This window comes from Pezoporus flaviventris, unplaced genomic scaffold (genome assembly GCF_033815535.1).
Source record: "Pezoporus flaviventris isolate CSIRO_AGI_PZ_B2104156 unplaced genomic scaffold, CSIRO_AGI_Pfla_v1 ptg000066l, whole genome shotgun sequence".
In the NCBI taxonomy this organism is placed as follows: domain Eukaryota; kingdom Metazoa; phylum Chordata; class Aves; order Psittaciformes; family Psittacidae; genus Pezoporus; species Pezoporus flaviventris.
The window spans coordinates 24,295,902-24,314,612 of record NW_026892614.1 but is presented as its reverse complement, the minus strand read 5'-3'; the positions used below and the strand labels follow the sequence as shown (position 1 = coordinate 24,314,612).

Genomic DNA, 18,711 nt, shown 5'->3' with positions numbered 1-18,711 from the left:
AGATTTATGGGTGGATTTGAATGGAATGAATAGATTTACTTTGAGGTAGTGTGAATGCATGTGTATGTAGTCTGTTTTTCCAGGCTAAATATGTTAGCTGGAAATACTGAAAATAGGAACATGTTGCAAAAAGCTTTCTGTGCAACTGTCAGTCAGAGGGGATTACAGAGGGGACACTGAAGCAGTCATTATCAAAGTTGAAAGCTTTGCCCTTTCCCTCTGTCCTGCTGTGACCTTCATGAGGGAGCTGCCCTTTGCATCCCTGATGGCAAGCAGAGGCCAGCAGTTTTTATGGTTCCATCCCTGTATGAAGTGGGAGACAAAAAACAAACTTGTACCATTCTGGCAGTTCTAGGCAATGTCTGTCTTCAGCAAAACTAGACCTAATGCCTGTTGAGGCAACAGGTTGTGCCTGCTTGGTTAGGATGCAGATGATTAAACAGAAAAGTGAGGAGTTGCTTACAATTGACTACATGAGAATTTATTTTATAAATAAGCTGGTTCATGCAGGAAACCTTTTGTGCTGTTAATAAGCAGCTCTTGCTCTTCAATTCTGTGGTGTTTTTTTGGTGTTTTTTTTAATGATTGATGCGTCAGATGGTGGCACTGTTATGAGTGATTGTGAAACCACTTGGATTAAGGAATTGAACAAGGAAGGTTGTTTTACAGTAATTCAAAGATTTCTTGAAAGCTTTTATTTTCTCTTGGCAAACTAAGCTCTTAGCAAACTTGAGCTCTTTTCCGGCCCTTACATGTGGCTCAAACCACCTGATAACTAAACTTTTGTTTTGAAAACTTGTAGAAAGATAAATGCTAAATCAGTCATGATAGCTAAAAAACATTCAGACATGTGGGTCCTAGAAAGTCAGTTCTTACCTAGGCTCAAATAATTACTGAATTAAGCTTCCACTGACTGTTCTAGATTTATTTTCATCATCTTTTTAAAGGATTCTTAAATTCCTGGCTCTGTCTGTAATGTTGCAGGAGGAGAATGGCATCTGTGGTGTTACAATAGAACAACCTTCCCACTGCTTTCTGTATTAAAGAAAACTGCATGTTTGGGTTTTTTCTTGTTGAACTTTGCATTTTCTTCCTTTTCACCCTGCACCTGTCTGATGGAAATGCTTCAGCTTTTCACAGCTGTCTTGCAGACCCTTTTCCCCTACTTTAATTTGCCTTCTTAGGTGCTGGTTCACCCACTTATGAAGTAGCATTTTCTTTTTGGTGTTCATTTGCTGCCTTGATTCCCTCATGCTTGTTCTTGTTTTAATTTCTTCCAGTCCTGAAATAGATGGGGGAAATGAAGGGAGGAATCTATTGCTATAACAGTTATAAAATGTTGAATATAAATGATAGTACAGTAGCATGTATCATTGGGTATATCAAAGATTCTCCTAAAATAGATATTTCAAAGCTTAGGGGGATGCATTGAAGTTTGTGTGTGCAAGGAGTCTTTGGAGACTAGAAATGGCGACTGAATAGACACAGAAGGGGAGACCAGAATTAGAGCGACTTTCTTAGGTAGAAAGGTTGGATTCTTGAAACATTTGAATGTGTGTTTCTTAATGTGATAAGGCAAAAACACTTCAGCAGTCCCACCTTGCTAGCTGTCCAGGGGAGCTCCTTGAGTGGATGGGAGTTGTAATTGAACCTTGGTGCTACCTCAAGACATGAGGTGCTTGCAGTTTATTAGAGACACCCAACAGAGAAGAGTACATATTCATAAAATAAGGCTGTATTTCATTGAGACAGTGATGATCCCTATGGTGGTGCTATGTGGAAGAGGTCTTGTACTTATGAGTTCTTCTGTACAAGTGGCTTGTGCTCTTCCTACTTCCTCTCGACAGCTTTGATGTTTCACAAGCTAACCTGAGACTCTGTTCAAGTTCCTGAACTAAAGGAAAATGATCCCTGTTACCTTCCAGTTCCCCTTAAATGTTCCTTCCTCGGTTCCTTGCCCTGTTTATCTCTCCTTTCTTTTCCTTGCTTCCGGCCCCTCCCTGCCTTGCCATGTTGAAGTGTATAGACTCTATGGTTTCACAAGAGGAGAGAGTGGGATGGTAGGCAGAAAGAAGAGATGGCAAGTCAGCTGGTTTTGGACCTGTGGCTGTAATACATTAGTAAACTGTTTTTACTGTTTTATGGTAGGTAAATTATCTGGTGATGTCCTGCACAGAAGTGAGAAAAAAGCACGGAGCTACATAATGACTCGGCTTATAAAGCACGCATCTCTAGTACTTTGGGATATGTCATTGCTGGATGGCTGACATCTATCAACAGTAAAAATGTTCTCTCTGAATAGTAAACTGATAGTTATGGCTTGGACCCAAGCCTCCCCCTTAATTCCCTCAAAGAGTTTTTTTGCCTCCCCAGTTCTAATTCAAAATATCTTTCTTAATCTTGGAAACAGAGAATGGGTATCAGTGGAAATCTGTTAAGTGTAAGCTCTCTCCTAGTGCTTTTGCATGAATGCAACGTATTGAATGTCTTCTGGGGTGCTTTGCATAGTCATGGGAGGTTATTTTAGACACAAAAGTCTAGACAGTTCTTAGTATCTATTGCACATCTCTACACCTGCCAAAATTTGGGAGTTTTGTTTGTTTCACCGCAGTTCCTCAGAAGGGTTTTCATGATAGGAATAACACTAACTAGACTATTTTTTTTCTCCCTCCCTTCCCAAAAAATCAATGCGGCTATCATTGTAAAACTTGAGTAACATTCTACAATTGCTATTTCCATCTTCCCTCATTCTTGAAAAATTATGTAAGTAGGAAGGAGGATTATCTTTTGTGCATGGTTTTGATGTATGTGCAAGTTTTATTTCTCATATGCAGTTGAGACAATTGCTTTTTAAACATACTTTGAGCATAAAATTAATAGATCAGACTTCAGAAGGGCTCCTGTTTGGGTAAAGGACAAATATGGACATCTTTTCCAATGTCAGTCTTAATTGTGGTGTTAAAAAATAAGAGAGAGAAAACTCTTTTGTCGTGGTTTAAACCCAGTCAGGTAATTCGTTCGCTCACTTCCCCCCCTTTCTTGCCCTCCCCCTGCTCTCGGAGGGACGGAGAGGAGAATCAAAAGAATGCAACTCCCACGGGTTGAGATAAGAACAGTTTAGTAACTAAGGTATTATACAAATCACTACTGCTGCCACCAATGATAATAATGATAAAGGAAATAACAAGGGAACAGAATACAACACCTCACCACCCGCTGACCGATAACTCCCCCCCCAAGCCCGACCAAGCTCCGACCGATACCTCCTCCAACCCTGCAGTCTCTCAGCCCTTCCGGCTAACTCCCAGTTACATCCTGGGCATGACGTGCTGTGGTATGGAATAGCTCTTTGGTCAGTTTGGGTCAGGTGTCCTGTCTCTGCTTCCTCCCAGCTTCCCCTCCTCCCTGGCAGAGCATGAGGCTCACAAAGTCCTTGGCCAAACCAAAACATCTCTATCAGCTCTGTTCCCGAGCTGAAAGTCAAAACACTGCACTGCACCAGCTACCAAGGAGGAGAAACATGACTGCTACTGCTGAACCCAGGACATCTTTTCTTGCTTGAACCTGTGAATATTGCACTGTTGACAGTGACCCTGCGGGTAAGAAAGTGTCTTTTTGAGTAATATAGGCTTGTCAATTCATCTAAGTTTCTCAAAAATATCCAGATTTTGTTAAAGGACAATACCAAGTCTGCATGAGGCTCTGAAGCTCAGAGAAAATACATGGAAAGAACTGAGATGTTTTGATGAAGGAAAAAAAATGACCAGTGACATTTGAATAATGACTTCAAAAACGTAAGCATTATTTTGTTTAGTTTATTGAACTGATTTATGAGGGTTTTTTCTTCCCTTTTTCTTTCTTGACAAAATAGGAATTTTCTGGTTTATGTATGATGTTTAACCATTAGTTGATATGAGAGAAAATTAAACAATAGACCATACACGTGGTTACAATCTCAATTAAAATGTTTAAGGTTTTTCCATATGTTTCCTTGTAAAAAATAATAACACTAATGTTAGTAAGCTCATCTTAAACCATTAGTGAATGCTTGCTATGAATGTGTGGGTCTGTCCTCACTTCCTGCTTTGCATAGTTTTGGTCATTTTAATACATCTCTAGCTGAGCTGCTGTGCATCTGTGTTGGCTGTTTTGAATTAACATTTGTGTGATTTTTATGATATTTTATTTTATAAAATACAGTCATACGGTGTGATTGCAGAAGTATTGTTTTTAAGGTCTCATTAAAAATATTTGAGGTAGCTGTTCAAGTTGTAATAGACTTTCAAGGAACAGGCAAGCATGAATTCAAAAAAGCAAGCTGAAAGCTGTACTTGTATTTCTTGGGGGTGTGTGTGTAATATAACTCTGAGTCTCATGTTTTAGCATAGAATGAGGATCTAGAAAGTTGAGTCAATACACAGAAAGGATAGTAGGCAAAAGCAACACTGCATCCAGAAAACCTTACAACAGAAAACTTCATTGCATGCTGAATAAAGTGTTTTATTTTAGGTGTTTGTGTTATTCTTAATGGAAACTATGGGCTTACAGTGGCAAATGGTGGGAAACAGTGGTCTGCAAGACAGCAATAAAAATTAGGAATGCCAAATATGTTCACTGTATGTCAGCCCTGGTTGAGAATTTGTTTTGAAAAAATAAATTGTTAAATAATGAAGGCCAGATCTTTTTATTATTTTTCCTGGGAAAAGAGTTTGTATAGCCTAAGGGGGGACTTGGTGCCTGTGGGAAAGAGAACACTGGGCTCAATTTTCAAAATTTATGTGGCCTTGCCAAGACAGATGGGAAGAAACAAGAGTGAACCCCAAACAACTGTAGCCCTGGGAGACTCTGCTCATCTTGCATGCAGGTTTTCCCATTCATAATTATGCTTGAAAATCAAGCTGTGCACACTAGTAGCTCTGCATGTGGACAAGTCAAGCTTGTTCAGCCAGATTTTGATCTACTGTAATAATTATGCTTGCCCGAGTCATGTAAAGGGGTGACTGTTAAGTGTCAGGGTGCCTGTTTTTATTAATTTCTGAGTGAGAGTTAAAAGGCAAGTGATGTGTTAACTAAGCCTGTGGCTTTGAAAATCCTTAATCTACAGATCTGCTGGGACCAGACAGTGCAAGGCAGTGGTGACTGCTTGTGCTGCTGTTATGAAACGAGATTATTTCATGTGACTTCTGGAACTCCCTTGTGATTTGTCTTGAGTGTTTTCTTGGCAGTAGGGTGTGCAGGGAGTGCTTATTTTCCAGGCTGCTACTGTGGCTATATAAGTGGAATTGGGTGCTGGTCTTCTGGCTCTAATTTCCTTGTAAATCAGGATGCTGTTCATGTTTCTCATCTGCACAATTCAACATCCTGTCCATGTCAGTGGCTTCCTTTTGAGACAGTGCCATGGATAAACATCCTTTTATACAGCTAAAGGTTCAATTTTTGAAGAACTGAATGGTCAAGCAAACATAACTATTGTGAATGCTACAAAGTAGATGCTGAATGTGTAATCTGAATTTTTGCTTGTCAGCTATTTACAGTGTATTTCTATAAAACAGGCCTAATTGGATCTGTTCCTCTTGCTCAAGCTAAGATGTTGAAATGGAGCAGGGCATCAAGAGCTCTGCATCATCTTTAAAATAACACATCCATCCAAAGTTTGTTTTTCCTAGATTGTTGCTGTTCACAGGATCTTTAAGACCAGAGGAAATAAGAATACACAAAAAACATGATTAACACATGAAGCTTAGTTAAATAAAACAAAACGAAAACCAGAAATCTTTTCTTTAATCACTGGGAAGAGGATACTGTAGAGAACAGGATTATAGAATCACAATTTAAAGGGAGGATTTGAGGGATATTGCTGGGACAAAATACTCTAAACTGTTTTAAAAATACTTCATAGATACAAAAGTGAATAGGATTTCTTATTAGTGAGTGCCATTAATCCTTAGTGAGGGGAAGGAGGAATGGCTGATTCAGGAAGCTGTGGACTCTTGTAAATCATGAGACTAATGAGACTTGAGCCAAACATCATTTTGATGGCTTTGGCTTTGATTGTTCTATTTTCCTCTCATCATTCATTCAGCCCTTTTATGTATAAGTGGATGGAGAACTGGAGTTTTGTGCTTTTGTTTGTTTACTTGTCCAACTAGAATTTGAGCAAGATCTTTGTTCTTGCCTTGCCCTGTTGCATTTTTTTTGCTGTTGTTGCTTTGCTTGCCCTTCAGGGTTTTGGGTTATTCTATGCAGAAACCAAAAATACATTCTTACCTGATAACATTGATCCAGAAGGATCAGGCAGGTTGTGCATTGACTTGAGTGACCCAAAGATCCACATAACCTGAGTGCTTTGTTTGTTCTGCCCGTGGTACAACTTCAATTGCACTGCAAGTTTATTTCATCATTTGACATCACATATTATATGAACTTGCAATCTGTGTCTTTCACAGGATTTGTTTTTGTTTTTGTGGGGTTGCGATTTGGTGTTGTTTCCTTCCCCCTCTCTCACAATTAGAAAAAAAAAGACAAATCTGTAATCACATCTCCTTCCCTCTTTTGTGTTTTGGTAGGCCTGGATGATTGCCTGCAGCAGTATGTCCATAAATTTGAACGGGAGAAGATAAATGGTGAACAGCTGTTACAGATTTCTCACCAGGACCTTGAAGACTTGGGCATCTCACGAATTGGACACCAGGAACTGGTTCTAGAGGCTGTGGATCTCCTGTGTGCACTGGTTAGTTAAGTGGTGAACAGATATGCAAAGAATTTCTTAAAGAGCTCTTTTGGGTGAATAACAAAGGCGAGTCTGATAAAACTGGAATACTTGTCTTTTGCTTTCTGCTACACATCATGGTAAAAGAAAAAATTAAGAATTTGTTTAATTCTCACGAGCTTTATATTAATAGCTCTTTTAACTTTTTCCTCATAAGAGGCAATGCTAATTAATTTGGCTGCTCTTCTAAAGAAAGAAGTTATCTGAGTAGCATTGTTAGATCTTCTGGCTTCTGTTAGTGAGCAGAGTGATTAAAATTTCTCTTGAGTAGAGTGAATTTGTCAAAGAAAATGGAATATATACTGTTGAAATGACAGCTGTTAATGATTCCTTGTATCAGTTGAAATGGATTTAGGACAATTCTGTAATGTACATACAAAGCGAAGAAAATGTTTGAGATGAGGGATGTTTTACTAACTTGGTTACAGTTGTAATGGGTTCAACTCCCATTGGATTCAGAAGTTAAACTGTTCCTCTGTCTTACTCCTGATACATAACCGCACAGATACTTTTAAAACAAACACTCTGGAAAGAACAAATACATTTCAGATTGTTTTGCTAGTGCAGGCTTTATTTAAAAGCTGTAGTTTGGAGACAGTCTTGAAGATATGTTTGATGTAACACAGCAAATGAGAGCCAGAGGTATATATGATTACATCAGCGAGAAGGGTGGGAAAGGCTGCTTGTTGATTCCTTGGCCAGCACTGGCCTGCTTGCCCTTCATTAGGCAAGACCTGCAGTGCCTCAGCATCCTCTTCTTAAAATGGAGAGTCTTTATTGCCTTTGTAATATGTGCTTTATTTGCTGCAGAGGTGCTACAGGGATCATTTATACTCCATAACCAGGAAAACATTGGAAAACCTGAAAGGAGTGTATTTAAGGAAATCGCTTCATACAATCTGAAATGTTTCCCAAGGAGTTTCTCTTGTATTTGAAAAACATTGTATTTCCTTTCAATATTTAATCTATAAAACAATTTTACCATTTAACTTGAAAATCTAACAGAAGAATGGAGTTAGCCTGAAATGCAGTTCATGTTGTGGGAAGGAATAATCATCTATCAGGCAGCTGAGGGGATCTGTACTGTGCTGTATACAGTCCTGACTCAAGTAATGGATGTGGCAAGTGCCCCCGAAGGCACTTTTTTCTCTGACTTTTAAAAATATTAGCATAAAATGAACAAAGCTGGATGAATGCCAGAACCTAAAGCTGTGTTTTATCTCCTACAATTTCCTTCCAATTTCCTTTTTAGACAAAAGTTCTGACCTCAGACTCATTTCTGGAGATCCTTTGTGAAATGCAGCTCAAGTTAATGTATTAGACAGAATTCATGTATTGCAGCTGCAATGTCCTTGTTCTCTATTAAGAGGTGGAGGAAGGATTTCTGTGTGTTAGACCTGCCCTTTTTCATCTTCTTGATGCCCCTTCCCTTGAGTTTTTGGGATTGTTATTATAAAATCACTGTTGATATTGTTGCTGAGGGGATGGTGTGTTTCAAGGTCTAATGACAGCCAATTTCTTACTTTGCTGTCTCTGTGTGAGGGAGCAAAGGCTTCCCTGTTCCATCTGTATTAGTTCTTTGAAAATGGGTGTGTGTATTGACATAATTAGGTGGGGTTATTTTTATGTGTGTGTGTGTATATGGTAGCATTTGCCTACATTTTGGAGCCTTGAAAGCAGAGGAACTATTTTGGGGATTTATTTTTCTGGTTCTCCAGTCATGGAGTCCGTAAGAAGAATTTCCCTTTTTGTCTAGTTTTGCCTTGGCAGTTTCCCAGCTGAACTTCCTTCAGATCAGTGCTTTGGTTCCCTTACACAACAAGAACAGTTACAGCTCTAAATGCAGTGAAGCAGCAGTCTTGGAACACCTTTCTCCTGCAGTAACTCTTTTCAAGCATTGACCATACAGACCTTTTTCCCAGCCTCAGTAGATCAGCTGTAAAAATACAGTGTGAAGGTTCTCCTTTCCTGGAGAAAAACCACCAAATACTTGTTTTTTAAAATTTTTATTATTATTATTTTTTGGCAGTTACTGTGCCAAGCTGAAAATATGTCTGCAGTTATGCTGTCTCGTGCTCTAGTAAGTAAACTCTAGAGCCAGGATAGCTGAAAGAGAAATTAATGCATTTTTCTCTGCTGCTTTGGTTGATGAGGTAGTGTTCCCTCATCTCCTCGTAGTAGTGGCTGCATATGCAACAAAGCTGTAGCTGAAGAGGCAGTGGGATAGTACGTGGACAGGGATAAAAAGTGAAGACTTCATGTGAACGCATGTGTCTGTTGGTCTTGTGCTGGTTCTGAACAGGTGTTGAAGGCTTATTTAAGGAATTTAGAGGATTTATCAGAGAAACTGAATTCCTCAGAGAGTAAAAAGAAACATCAACTTGAGGACCTCCATCTTTTTATTGACAATATTTGCTTGGGGGAGAAAAAGGGTGGGAGGAAGACGTTTCTTAGTTGACTGAAATATTTGGGGAAGGGGAAACAAACATACATAAGTATGCTTATTAAACTCATGCAAAATCACAAAAGCAGCAGCAGGGATCCAGAAAATAAGCTTTCTCAGCCAAAAACTGGGACAAGAAGCATCTAGAGCAGTGGCGAAAACTGGATGCTTGTTATTCCCTGATGAGTAGTCTTGCCTGTTTGGGCTTAATAAATATAAAACAATGCAAACATTAACGGGAAACTGTATGCAAATATTTTCCCTTTTAATGTGTTTTTTGGATTAGGGTTGTGAATCTTTATCGACACTGTATGATGGAAGAGTTTGGAAGCATAAAAGCATCTGATTTTTCTTGAGGTTAGAATGAAGAGATACCAGTTTTAAGCAGTCTTATAAACAAAAACAAACAAAAAAAAAAGAAAGAAACCCCCCCGAGCCCAAGAACAAAACAACAACAAACCCCAAACCAACACCACCACCCCCCCAACCAAAAAAACCAGTTTTTAGTGTTGTATTTTTGATAATTTCACTGGCAGTAATGCCCTGCAAATATGCTGACAGAACAACAAAAAAAATCTTCAAAACATAAACTAGAACATGCATGCATGAAGACTTATTAGTGGCTAATCATTGTCAGAAGAACCACATCTTTGCACCACCTCATAATATTTCAGTTTTCTAGATGTCTTGGCTTTAAACTTAGTGATATTTATTAGGCAGTCTGGGACTCCAAAGGATTCTTTAGAATGCATTTCTGTTAAAAGGGGAGAGAGCAAGAATTAGGTGACTGTGACAGTGCCTTATGTTAACTCTAGTGTTTATAATAAAGGCATGCAATCAGACAGATCAGCTTTTGAGCAGGCATTCAGTCTGTTCTTCATTTTTTCTTCCCCCAGAGCTGGTTGTCAGGTGGGTCAGCCAGCAGATCCAGCTCATTGCACTGTGGCACATGCACATGGCTGTGAAAGGGAAAGGGGATGTTGCCCCTGGGCTGTAGTAGAGCCTGTCACAACTGCTGTGCTCTTTTGACTTCAGTTAGCCACGCTATTTATTTATTTATTTAAAATGTTGGCTGCCTGACCTTAAGCAATTATTTGGTCAGTGCTTTTTCTCATTAAATGCAATGGTGTTCAGAAAGAGCATGCTCTTGTGTGCCTGTGCTCCCCTGTGCATGTGTACATGCTGTCTCTCCCTCCCAGCCCCGCATGTGGCTCTGCAGGTTAATGAGTAACAAGCTGGGAATGTTTGATGTAAGGTGCTCCTGACCACTGGCCAATGTTTTGATGAAAGCAACTTTGATGCTTGAAATTGGGAGTGATATGAAAACATAATGTGCTCTTCAGTTCATGAGCAACATCTAAAACCTTTTGGTTGCTTAAATAGGCTGTTAAATATTGTAGCCTCAGTCCTCTAGAAGTATTTTAAAAAAGTCCGCCAAGTTCTGCGCTTCAAGTGTGTGCTACTGAGAAGGCTGCTTAGTAAGCTGCTGTGCTATCAGCATTCCTATCTGTCCTGATCTGGGGCTACTGCTCCATGACAAGTCAAATTAATCCAAGTCAGCTGCTGCCTTCTATTAGGGATCTTTTGTGCGTGCACTTACCTGACCCTGAAGTGAGCTATTTCAGGGACCTAAACCAGGTGAGAGCACACTACAGTAAAAAAGGGAATAGATGTTTTTGAATGGTTTAGTTACCTAAACCAGCCTTCCCAGCAAACTGGACACTGCAAGGGAAGGAGCAGGAATAAGTAACGTGAGATGTTTCAGATAGTGTCAATTTGCATGGAAATATTGCTGTATCTGGTGAAGAGGCATAATGCTTTCTATGTATTACTTCAAACAGGTTAGAAGACTGGCTTGCCTCTGGAAGTGAGGTGTTTCGGGTTGTGATGACCCTTTGTTCTGGGGAAGTTCATTCCTCAGGGCTGATCTTGTAGTTGAAGAATTCAGTCATCTGTACTGAAGAGCTGCGTGCTCCCTGTTGTGCTGGATAGGCATGGTGCTTAGCCAGGACTTCTCCTGGAGTACAGACTGCCAGTGCACTGTCTAGTGCACTCTGCAAAGTCTTTGGGGGAAGCTGTAGGAAAGCTTAGTGCAGTGACTGGAGAGCTTGGCTGTGATGTGCTCCTGATAGGCTGTTGGGGAGGCCAGTTGCAGTCTGAAGCTGGAGCCAGTGTATCTCCAGAGGCAACATCTGTGTTGCTGAAGTCCACCTCGAAACAGAACTACTTGTTAGAATTATTAAAAAACTAGCTGAACTGGAAAAGTCACACCATTTTGACCTGCTGTATAAATAAGGTGAAAGTGTTATGGTAAGGAGAATGTGAATGATTTAGGGCCAAAGCCAAAATCTGATGCGGTATATTAACATATGTCCATTTAAATGCTGGTGCCATCTCTAATTGCAGACACCCACAGGTGCTGGGCGCAACTTCTGCATCTGAATGACAGAAAGAAAGACCTGAAGATACTTAAATATATCGAGAGTCTCTCAAGTTCTGATGGGAGTCATTAGGTGGCAATACCACTGTACAGAAAACAGAATCTGTTGTGTTTTCTGTCCCTTTATGGAAGGAAGGGGGATCAGCATCCTCTAATTCCCTTGCTAAAGGGTGAGATTTCTGGCACATGGCTACTTTCAAACTTTTGTGGTCACAGGAACTTACCCCACATCCAGTCCTGTTGGTGAAAAAGTATTCCTCAAAAAATAGATTAATATGCAGTGTCCTGTGAAGAGGAGAAAAGTAACTGTAAGAGATACATCTGAATGATGGTCTTGTGTGTGAGTGGTGGGGTTTTTTTTCCTCTGTTTTAATTAAAAGGTGATAAGGTCACACATGACAGTATGCAAGTACTTTGATATCATTTAGTAATCCAAATCTTTCCCTCTCTGTGATCCTGGAAAATTTAAGGATATCCTTTGCTGTTGCAGCAGTGGCATTTTTTTAAATTGGATGTATCCTCTCGACCCCCGTTCCTGGCTGCACTTTAAGGGTGCTTCCTTGCCAAGCCTGCTCGGGGCAGGAGGGCAGGCATTTGTGTAACTTACACCCCCTGGATTTTATCCATAGGAGCTGGTGGATTTTTTTTTTTTGCAGGTAGCTGAATAGCTGAAACCTCTCCTTACACTGGTGGTTTTCTTTAGGATGAGGGCTCTGTTTTGTCTTTTGTAAATGACTTAGTCTAAGAGCGGGTTTTATGGGTGCTTGACTGGAGGGAATGGAGCCACAAGACAGCAGTGTGCCCCGGCAGCAAGGCGGTCAGCAGCATCTTGGATTGCATTAATGGAAGAGGGAGGGAAGTGATCATCACCCTTTACCTGGCACTCATTAGTCTATATATGACCCTTCTCCCAAGCACAGGAAAGAGGTAGATGAGCTAGTGCAGTCTCAGTGGAGGGCTACCAGGGTGGTCAGGGCTGGGGTTACTCACCCATGAGGAGAGGCTGAGGGCCTGGAACTTCTTTAGCATGTGGAAGAGAAGGTTTCAGGGAGACCTTAACAGCAAATTCCTAGCACATACTGTGATGGGGAGCACAGTTGACAGGATGACAAAGCTGGGCTGTTCATGGTGTTGCATGGCGAGAGGATGAAGGACTTTGGGCAGAAGTTGAAATCAGAGGTTCAGGCTGGATGTAAGGAAACCCTTTTTTACTCTAGGTAAAGTCAGATGATGGATCAGGTTGCCCAGAAGGGTTCTGCAGTCTCCACCCTTGGAGGTTTTCAAGACCTGACTGGAACAAGCTGGTTTGAGCTCACAGCTGAGCCTGTGAGCAGGAGGTTGGACTGAAACCTCCCTAGCTCCCATTCAGACAGGTGATGCTGTGATTGTGAGTGGAGGCATCAGAAACCCCTGGAAGCTTGGAACTGAATGGAATTAAGATTTGCTTTAGTTGCTTTAGTTTTTTAAGAAGGAAAGGAGAAAGAGTATAATACCTGACTAAGTTATGGAACTTTGAGGTTGGTAGTAAGAGTCTGTAGGAGCAAGAGAATAGAGAAAGGCATGGTTGTCTTGTATTTTTGGGTGGTGATTTTCACTCTCAGAACTAAGCATTTTCTGAGACTTTGATAAAATGTCCACAGAGGTTTTGCAAGGTGGGATAACTCAAAAATGAACATAGCAACATGTTGCTACTTAATTCCCACATTTGCAAGCTGACAGGACAAAGAAGATAATCTTGATTACAAAATTAAGTTGTCGTTAGAACAGATGTAGCGTCTCTGACATGTCTAGCATGAGATGATCAATGTGTTACATAAAACCAATTGGGTTTTAATCCTGGGGATTGTGGTTTGGTTGTATTTGAATTTGCAAAGTTGAAGCTGCAGGCAGTACTTACAGATTTTTTTAGGTTTCAAATATTTATGAAGGTGCTGTTGAATGAAAAATACAACATCGAAGGATGGTTTTAATTACTATATATAGAGTTAACACAGTCCTCAAACTTGCCAATCATTGCACTGCTGTAATCAAGGAGCACAGTTACTGAAAACTTGTGATCCAAATATTTATTCAAGCTTGTGACTGTGAAATTACGTTTGCTTCCTGTTGATGTTTTTATCTCTTGCCAGATTGTTTATATTTAGTTGTGAATGAAATGTTATTCCAGTGTTTATGTACCACAGTATAGAAAATATTTTAAGAAAAAACAGCATTTGCTTTCCTTTAGCAAAAAGAGAAGCAACACAATCATGTTATTCCAACCACGTTTTGAAAGGTAAATGCCCTCTGGTAGGAGACTGCAACTTCATTCTGACTGAAAAGTGTTCTCAAATCTCATTAATGTCAGAAACTGAAGGGGTTTGGCATGTACAAAACTATTCTTAAGTGGCTGTCATGTAGAAAAGTCTTAGAAGGCATTTTTGAGGAAAAAAAGAAAAAAGATCCTCCATCCTCAGAACTTTCATCCCACATAAGTTTGTAACTTGCAGTATAATATAAAGGAGGGCTCAATAAGGAGATTTATCAAGCTCAATATTATTCCTTGCAGAACTATGGCCTTGAAACAGACAATATGAAGAACCTGGTTCTCAAACTGCGAGCATCATCCAACAATCTGCAAAATTACATCAGCAGCCGTAGGAAAAACTCAAATTATGATGGAAACACCTCTCGCAAGCCCCCCAATGAATTCCTTACTTCTGTGGTAGAGCTTATTGGTGCTGCCAAAGCCTTGCTTGCATGGTTGGACAGGTAAGAATAGAATCTTTATATTTTGATTTTACTGCCATAATGACTTGCTTCTCCTTGTAGAGCAGTTTCTAGATGCTTTGGGTGTAAAGATCTGTATGCAGTTATGGTGTTATATTATATGGAGAGAACTAGAGGTAGCATCTTTAAATTTCTACTCCAGACATTCTGTTGTGGTGAGACACTGAAAGATGCTGCCCAGAGAAGCTGTGGCCGCTTCATCTCTGGAAGTGTTCAAGGCCATGTTGGATGCGGCTTTGAGCAACCTGGTCTAGTGGAAGGTGTCCCTGTCTATGGCAGGGGGGTTGGAACTAGGTAATATTTAAGGTCTCTTCCAGGCCAAACCAGTCAGTGACTCTATAATCTCACCTCTTCTTTGGTGTTGCCAGAAGGGCTCTAGTGGACAAATTTAATCTAGGGTATTTACTTTTGTGCTTCCAGTCTTACTAAAACCAATGAAACTGCTAACATTGTACCCAAACCGGTATTCATAAAAGTAGGAGCCTTCCTGTTCAGGTCAGTTTTTCACACATGTGATTTCCCCTGCCCTCATCCTACCTTCTAAATTACTTGCCATTGCCAGGTCCTTTTGTAAAAAATTGTTAGTGTTCTGTTCAAATTGTGGCCTTAGCTCTGTGATTTGACAGACACCCTCTGCCATATTTTTTTCGTGAGGGGTAGGACAGGAATTGGGATGGATGTGTGTTTTGTTTAATTATTTCTTTGTTCAATTTGGTGTTTGTGTGGGGTTTGTTTCCCCTGACAAGAGCCAGAGTTGTTCTGTGACAGCTGCAGAGGAAGCAAACAGTCACTAGAGCCATTGCTTGCTGGCAGGGATGCTGTCCATGATAGCAGATGAATGTAAATTCTCAAGACCCTTGCCAGCTTTCCCAAAGAGAAGGGTTAGGAGGAAAATTTCATGGGTACTGCAACAAGGAGCCCTTTTATCCTTCAGTATCCCTGCCCTTCACCTAGCAGTTGGCTCTGTGTCCAGGCAGTGATGTTAACAGTGTGCTTCTCGCTTGATCCTCTCCTCTTACCCTGTTGCTGGTAGCTTGCCCTAAATTTCTTCTGCATCTCAGTCAGCAAGATGTTTGGGGTTGCTTCTCAACCCCCCTTCTCGCTCTTTCAGCTGTCTGGAAGGTCTGAGGTGAGATTCTATAGGCTCTAAAGCTGCTCTGCCTATAATGATCCTTTTCCAAGATTTACACACAGAGGTACAGTGAGGCTCAATATGAAAATCCATTTTTTTTCTTTTTTTCATTTAGAGATCCCCCCCCCCCCCCCCCCCGGGGTTTAGTAATCATAGATGTGGGAGTTAGATGTCTACTCGCTGGCAGGCCCACGAGTGTGATTTTTACAACAGTCAGTGTGATCTGACATGAGCGCACAGCTGAGAGAACTGTAGTTTGGAAAATGGACCTTTTCTTCTGGTTTTGCTTTCTGAACTTGCTCATCAAAGACATTCACCAATTTTGGTGCAAGGACGGAGCAGGACTATGCAGTCAGGAATATGCAGGAATACTTGTATTATAAAACTGTATCCTCAAACTTGCATGGATGTCAGAATTGTAACGCTTGCTCTTGTTTGCTATTCCTCACTGGTAAGGTAGGGTGGGAGAACACCGGTCCCTTTTATCTAAAGGGAATTTTCTCTTGCAGGACCCCATTTACAGGTATTGCTGACTTTTCATCAATGAAGAACAGAATCATTCAGCTCTGCTTGGATCTCACTACTACTGTTCAGAAGGTCAGCTGGTTTCTTTTCCACTTTGCTTTCCAAAAGGGAAGGAAGGGGGGGGGGGGGGGTGTGTTTAGGGAAGTAATGTTCTCACTGTGTGCAGGGTCCTAATTGGAAGGCAGATCTGGAAATGACAGCTTACTTGAAAGGTCCATGAAGGTCAGTTTCAGTTGTGTGTTGTCCCCCAACTCAATTTCCAATTTTGCTATTGCTGGCTGTGTCTTTAGTGACTGTGGTTTAAAGGCTACTCACTTTCTTGAGCTTTAATGGGAAGAGGTTTAGTTTTCAAAACAGTTGGTCTATGTTTAAAGATTTTCAAGTTCTGAACATGTTGAAAAACAGACTCCCTAGGTGTTGTCCTGTACAGAGTGTTTTATCCATCAGATGGAAAATGATGCAAGTAAGGGAAGGAGCTGCCACCTTTGCAGTTCAAACCCTGCTAGCCTGGCTTCTTCCACCAGTAGTGCGAGACCACAGTTTTGTTTCAAAACTCCATTTATCAGCTCTGTGAAGGGTGCTTATGTTGTTAACAGCTAAAAGGACATATAGCAACTGTGACAGTCTTGGCAAATTATGTAATTTTGCTTCCTGAGTAATACTGCACGTTTTTGAACGTGTTCTGACAGCAATCTGCTGCTTTGGGTGTGAAGCACTGTGTGCACACTTCAGTTCCAGCCCAACTTGCTCGTAGTCATTAGTCTAATGTACTACTTGTCATAGTACATTAGTGGCTATATATTGTTTGAACTCCAAAGGACCATGTCCTGTGACATGGGTGATTCTTTCCCAGTTTTGAGGCGATGATGTCAAAGGATAGAAACATCCTGTGAGTTGTCAAGCCATGATAACACCCAATTTTATCAGTTGGACCATTGTGAAAGGACAGTGTCTGGATAGTACAGTGTAAGTTCAAAGAAGCACAAGTTTGGCTTGCTGCTGAATGCCCTTCTTGTTTAGGTGTTGCATGTGCAGTTGCAGAAAGTCAGTGATTTACAGCTACAGATTTGCAGATTGTGAAGTAGAGCAGTAAGCGTTTCTAGTAGCAGATGGTATTCACCCAAGAGTGCTACAGGAACTGAGATATGAGATTGCTGAACTGTGTTAATAAAACTACTAAAAATGGTGTCTAATCTTTCAGTTAAATCAGCCTTTGACGGCAGGGGAATGGAAGTTGGCAAATACAACCCTAGCCTTTTAAAAACTGTCAGAGTACTTCTCTGCCAACTTGGTATGAGCTATAGTAAAGTACAGGATTGGTGCATATGAGCAAAAACATTAATGGGAGAAGAATCAATGCAATTTTTTACTGGGACACTGCAGATACATTGGAAATAGTCTGAAGGAATGCACTGGTGTGGAAAAAGGAGAGACAGCTGAAAAATCTTTAGGTGATTTAGGTTCCATCAGACAGGGCAGGCTTCACACAGAAGCCACCCTGTAGCTCCACTGCTACCAAAACCTTGCCATGCAAACCCAGAATAGATATCAAGGGCAAGTATCTTGGATTTTAAGCTTGTTTAAATGCTTGGAGTTTGGGGGTTTCTCCTTAGAGATACTGTAGAGCTTGTTTCATTATTTACTTGCCGTTTTAACTTACGAATCTGAGAATCTGTTAACATTCTCTAGCTCTTCCTGCAGAAAATGATGACTTCTGTAGCTTGTTACATAAACTTGTTTCACTTCAAAGACTCGTACCTGGGCTGTGTAAATAATGCTTTTTTTCTGTGCAGTCCTCTGGCCCTCAGGAATGTCATCAATAGCATATTTAAAAAAAAATCACTTTTTAACAAAATAGATGTTTTGGATCAATTTTGGTGCCTGGGACACAGAGCTCTTAAATTGGTGTTTATCAGAGTATGGCAAGCTTATGTACCCAGCCTCCTGAGGGTCTAGTTTTATTGTGCAGGGTTCTGGTTTTCTGGAAAAGTCTGTTGGCTGTAATTGAATCCCATGTTCTCTTAGCTTTCAAGGTTTATTATTGCTTTCTGCCAGGGCCAGAAAATAGTTGTTTAACAGTACATTTGAGCCCTACTGGGTGAAACTAATCTGATTAATCCCTTGCAGCATGAATAACTCTATTTCAGGTAGAGGTTAAAGTGGCGGTTATGCAGAGTTTTCAGAAATGTGTTTACGTGATTATTGGTTAATGTAGGCCATTTGTTCTTGTTTTGGTTTTAGGACTGCGCTGTGGCTGACATGGAAGATAAAGTTCAGACTGTAGTAAGTACATGTTTCTGTTGAAACTCAGCTACCTGCATTCACATTTATTTTGGTGGCTTCTACTCTGTACTGACAACAGCTTTCCAATCCCACACATACAGATGTATCATGCAAGTAAACATTGTTATGGGCCATTTTGTGAATATTCTTTGCTCTAGAGGAAACTAATGAAGTTTGAACAGACTGGTAGTGTGTGTAATAGCACAGAGTAAAGTATTCATTAAAGTTTCATTGCAGAGCTATTTTTATATAAATATATATATATATATTTTAAGATAATTTAGATCTCAGATTTTCTTGTGAGGGGTAGTACTGTAAAATAATAGTGGCCCAAACAAACCAAGTATGCC

The 18,711-nt window shown here is 40.4% G+C and overlaps 1 protein-coding gene across 2 annotated transcripts in view; it reads left to right on the top strand.

The window, feature by feature from the left end:
* CNKSR3 (CNKSR family member 3) overlaps positions 1–18,711 on the top strand; it is a 58,682-nt gene that overhangs the window by 23,575 nt on the left and 16,396 nt on the right. For both annotated transcript variants that reach the window (XM_061471548.1, XM_061471547.1), the window contains 4 exons: positions 6,567–6,730; positions 14,201–14,403; positions 16,063–16,150; positions 18,320–18,361. In XM_061471548.1, the coding sequence (XP_061327532.1) occupies positions 6,567–6,730; positions 14,201–14,403; positions 16,063–16,150; positions 18,320–18,361 (497 nt within the window). The remainder of the gene's footprint in view (positions 1–6,566; positions 6,731–14,200; positions 14,404–16,062; positions 16,151–18,319; positions 18,362–18,711) is intronic.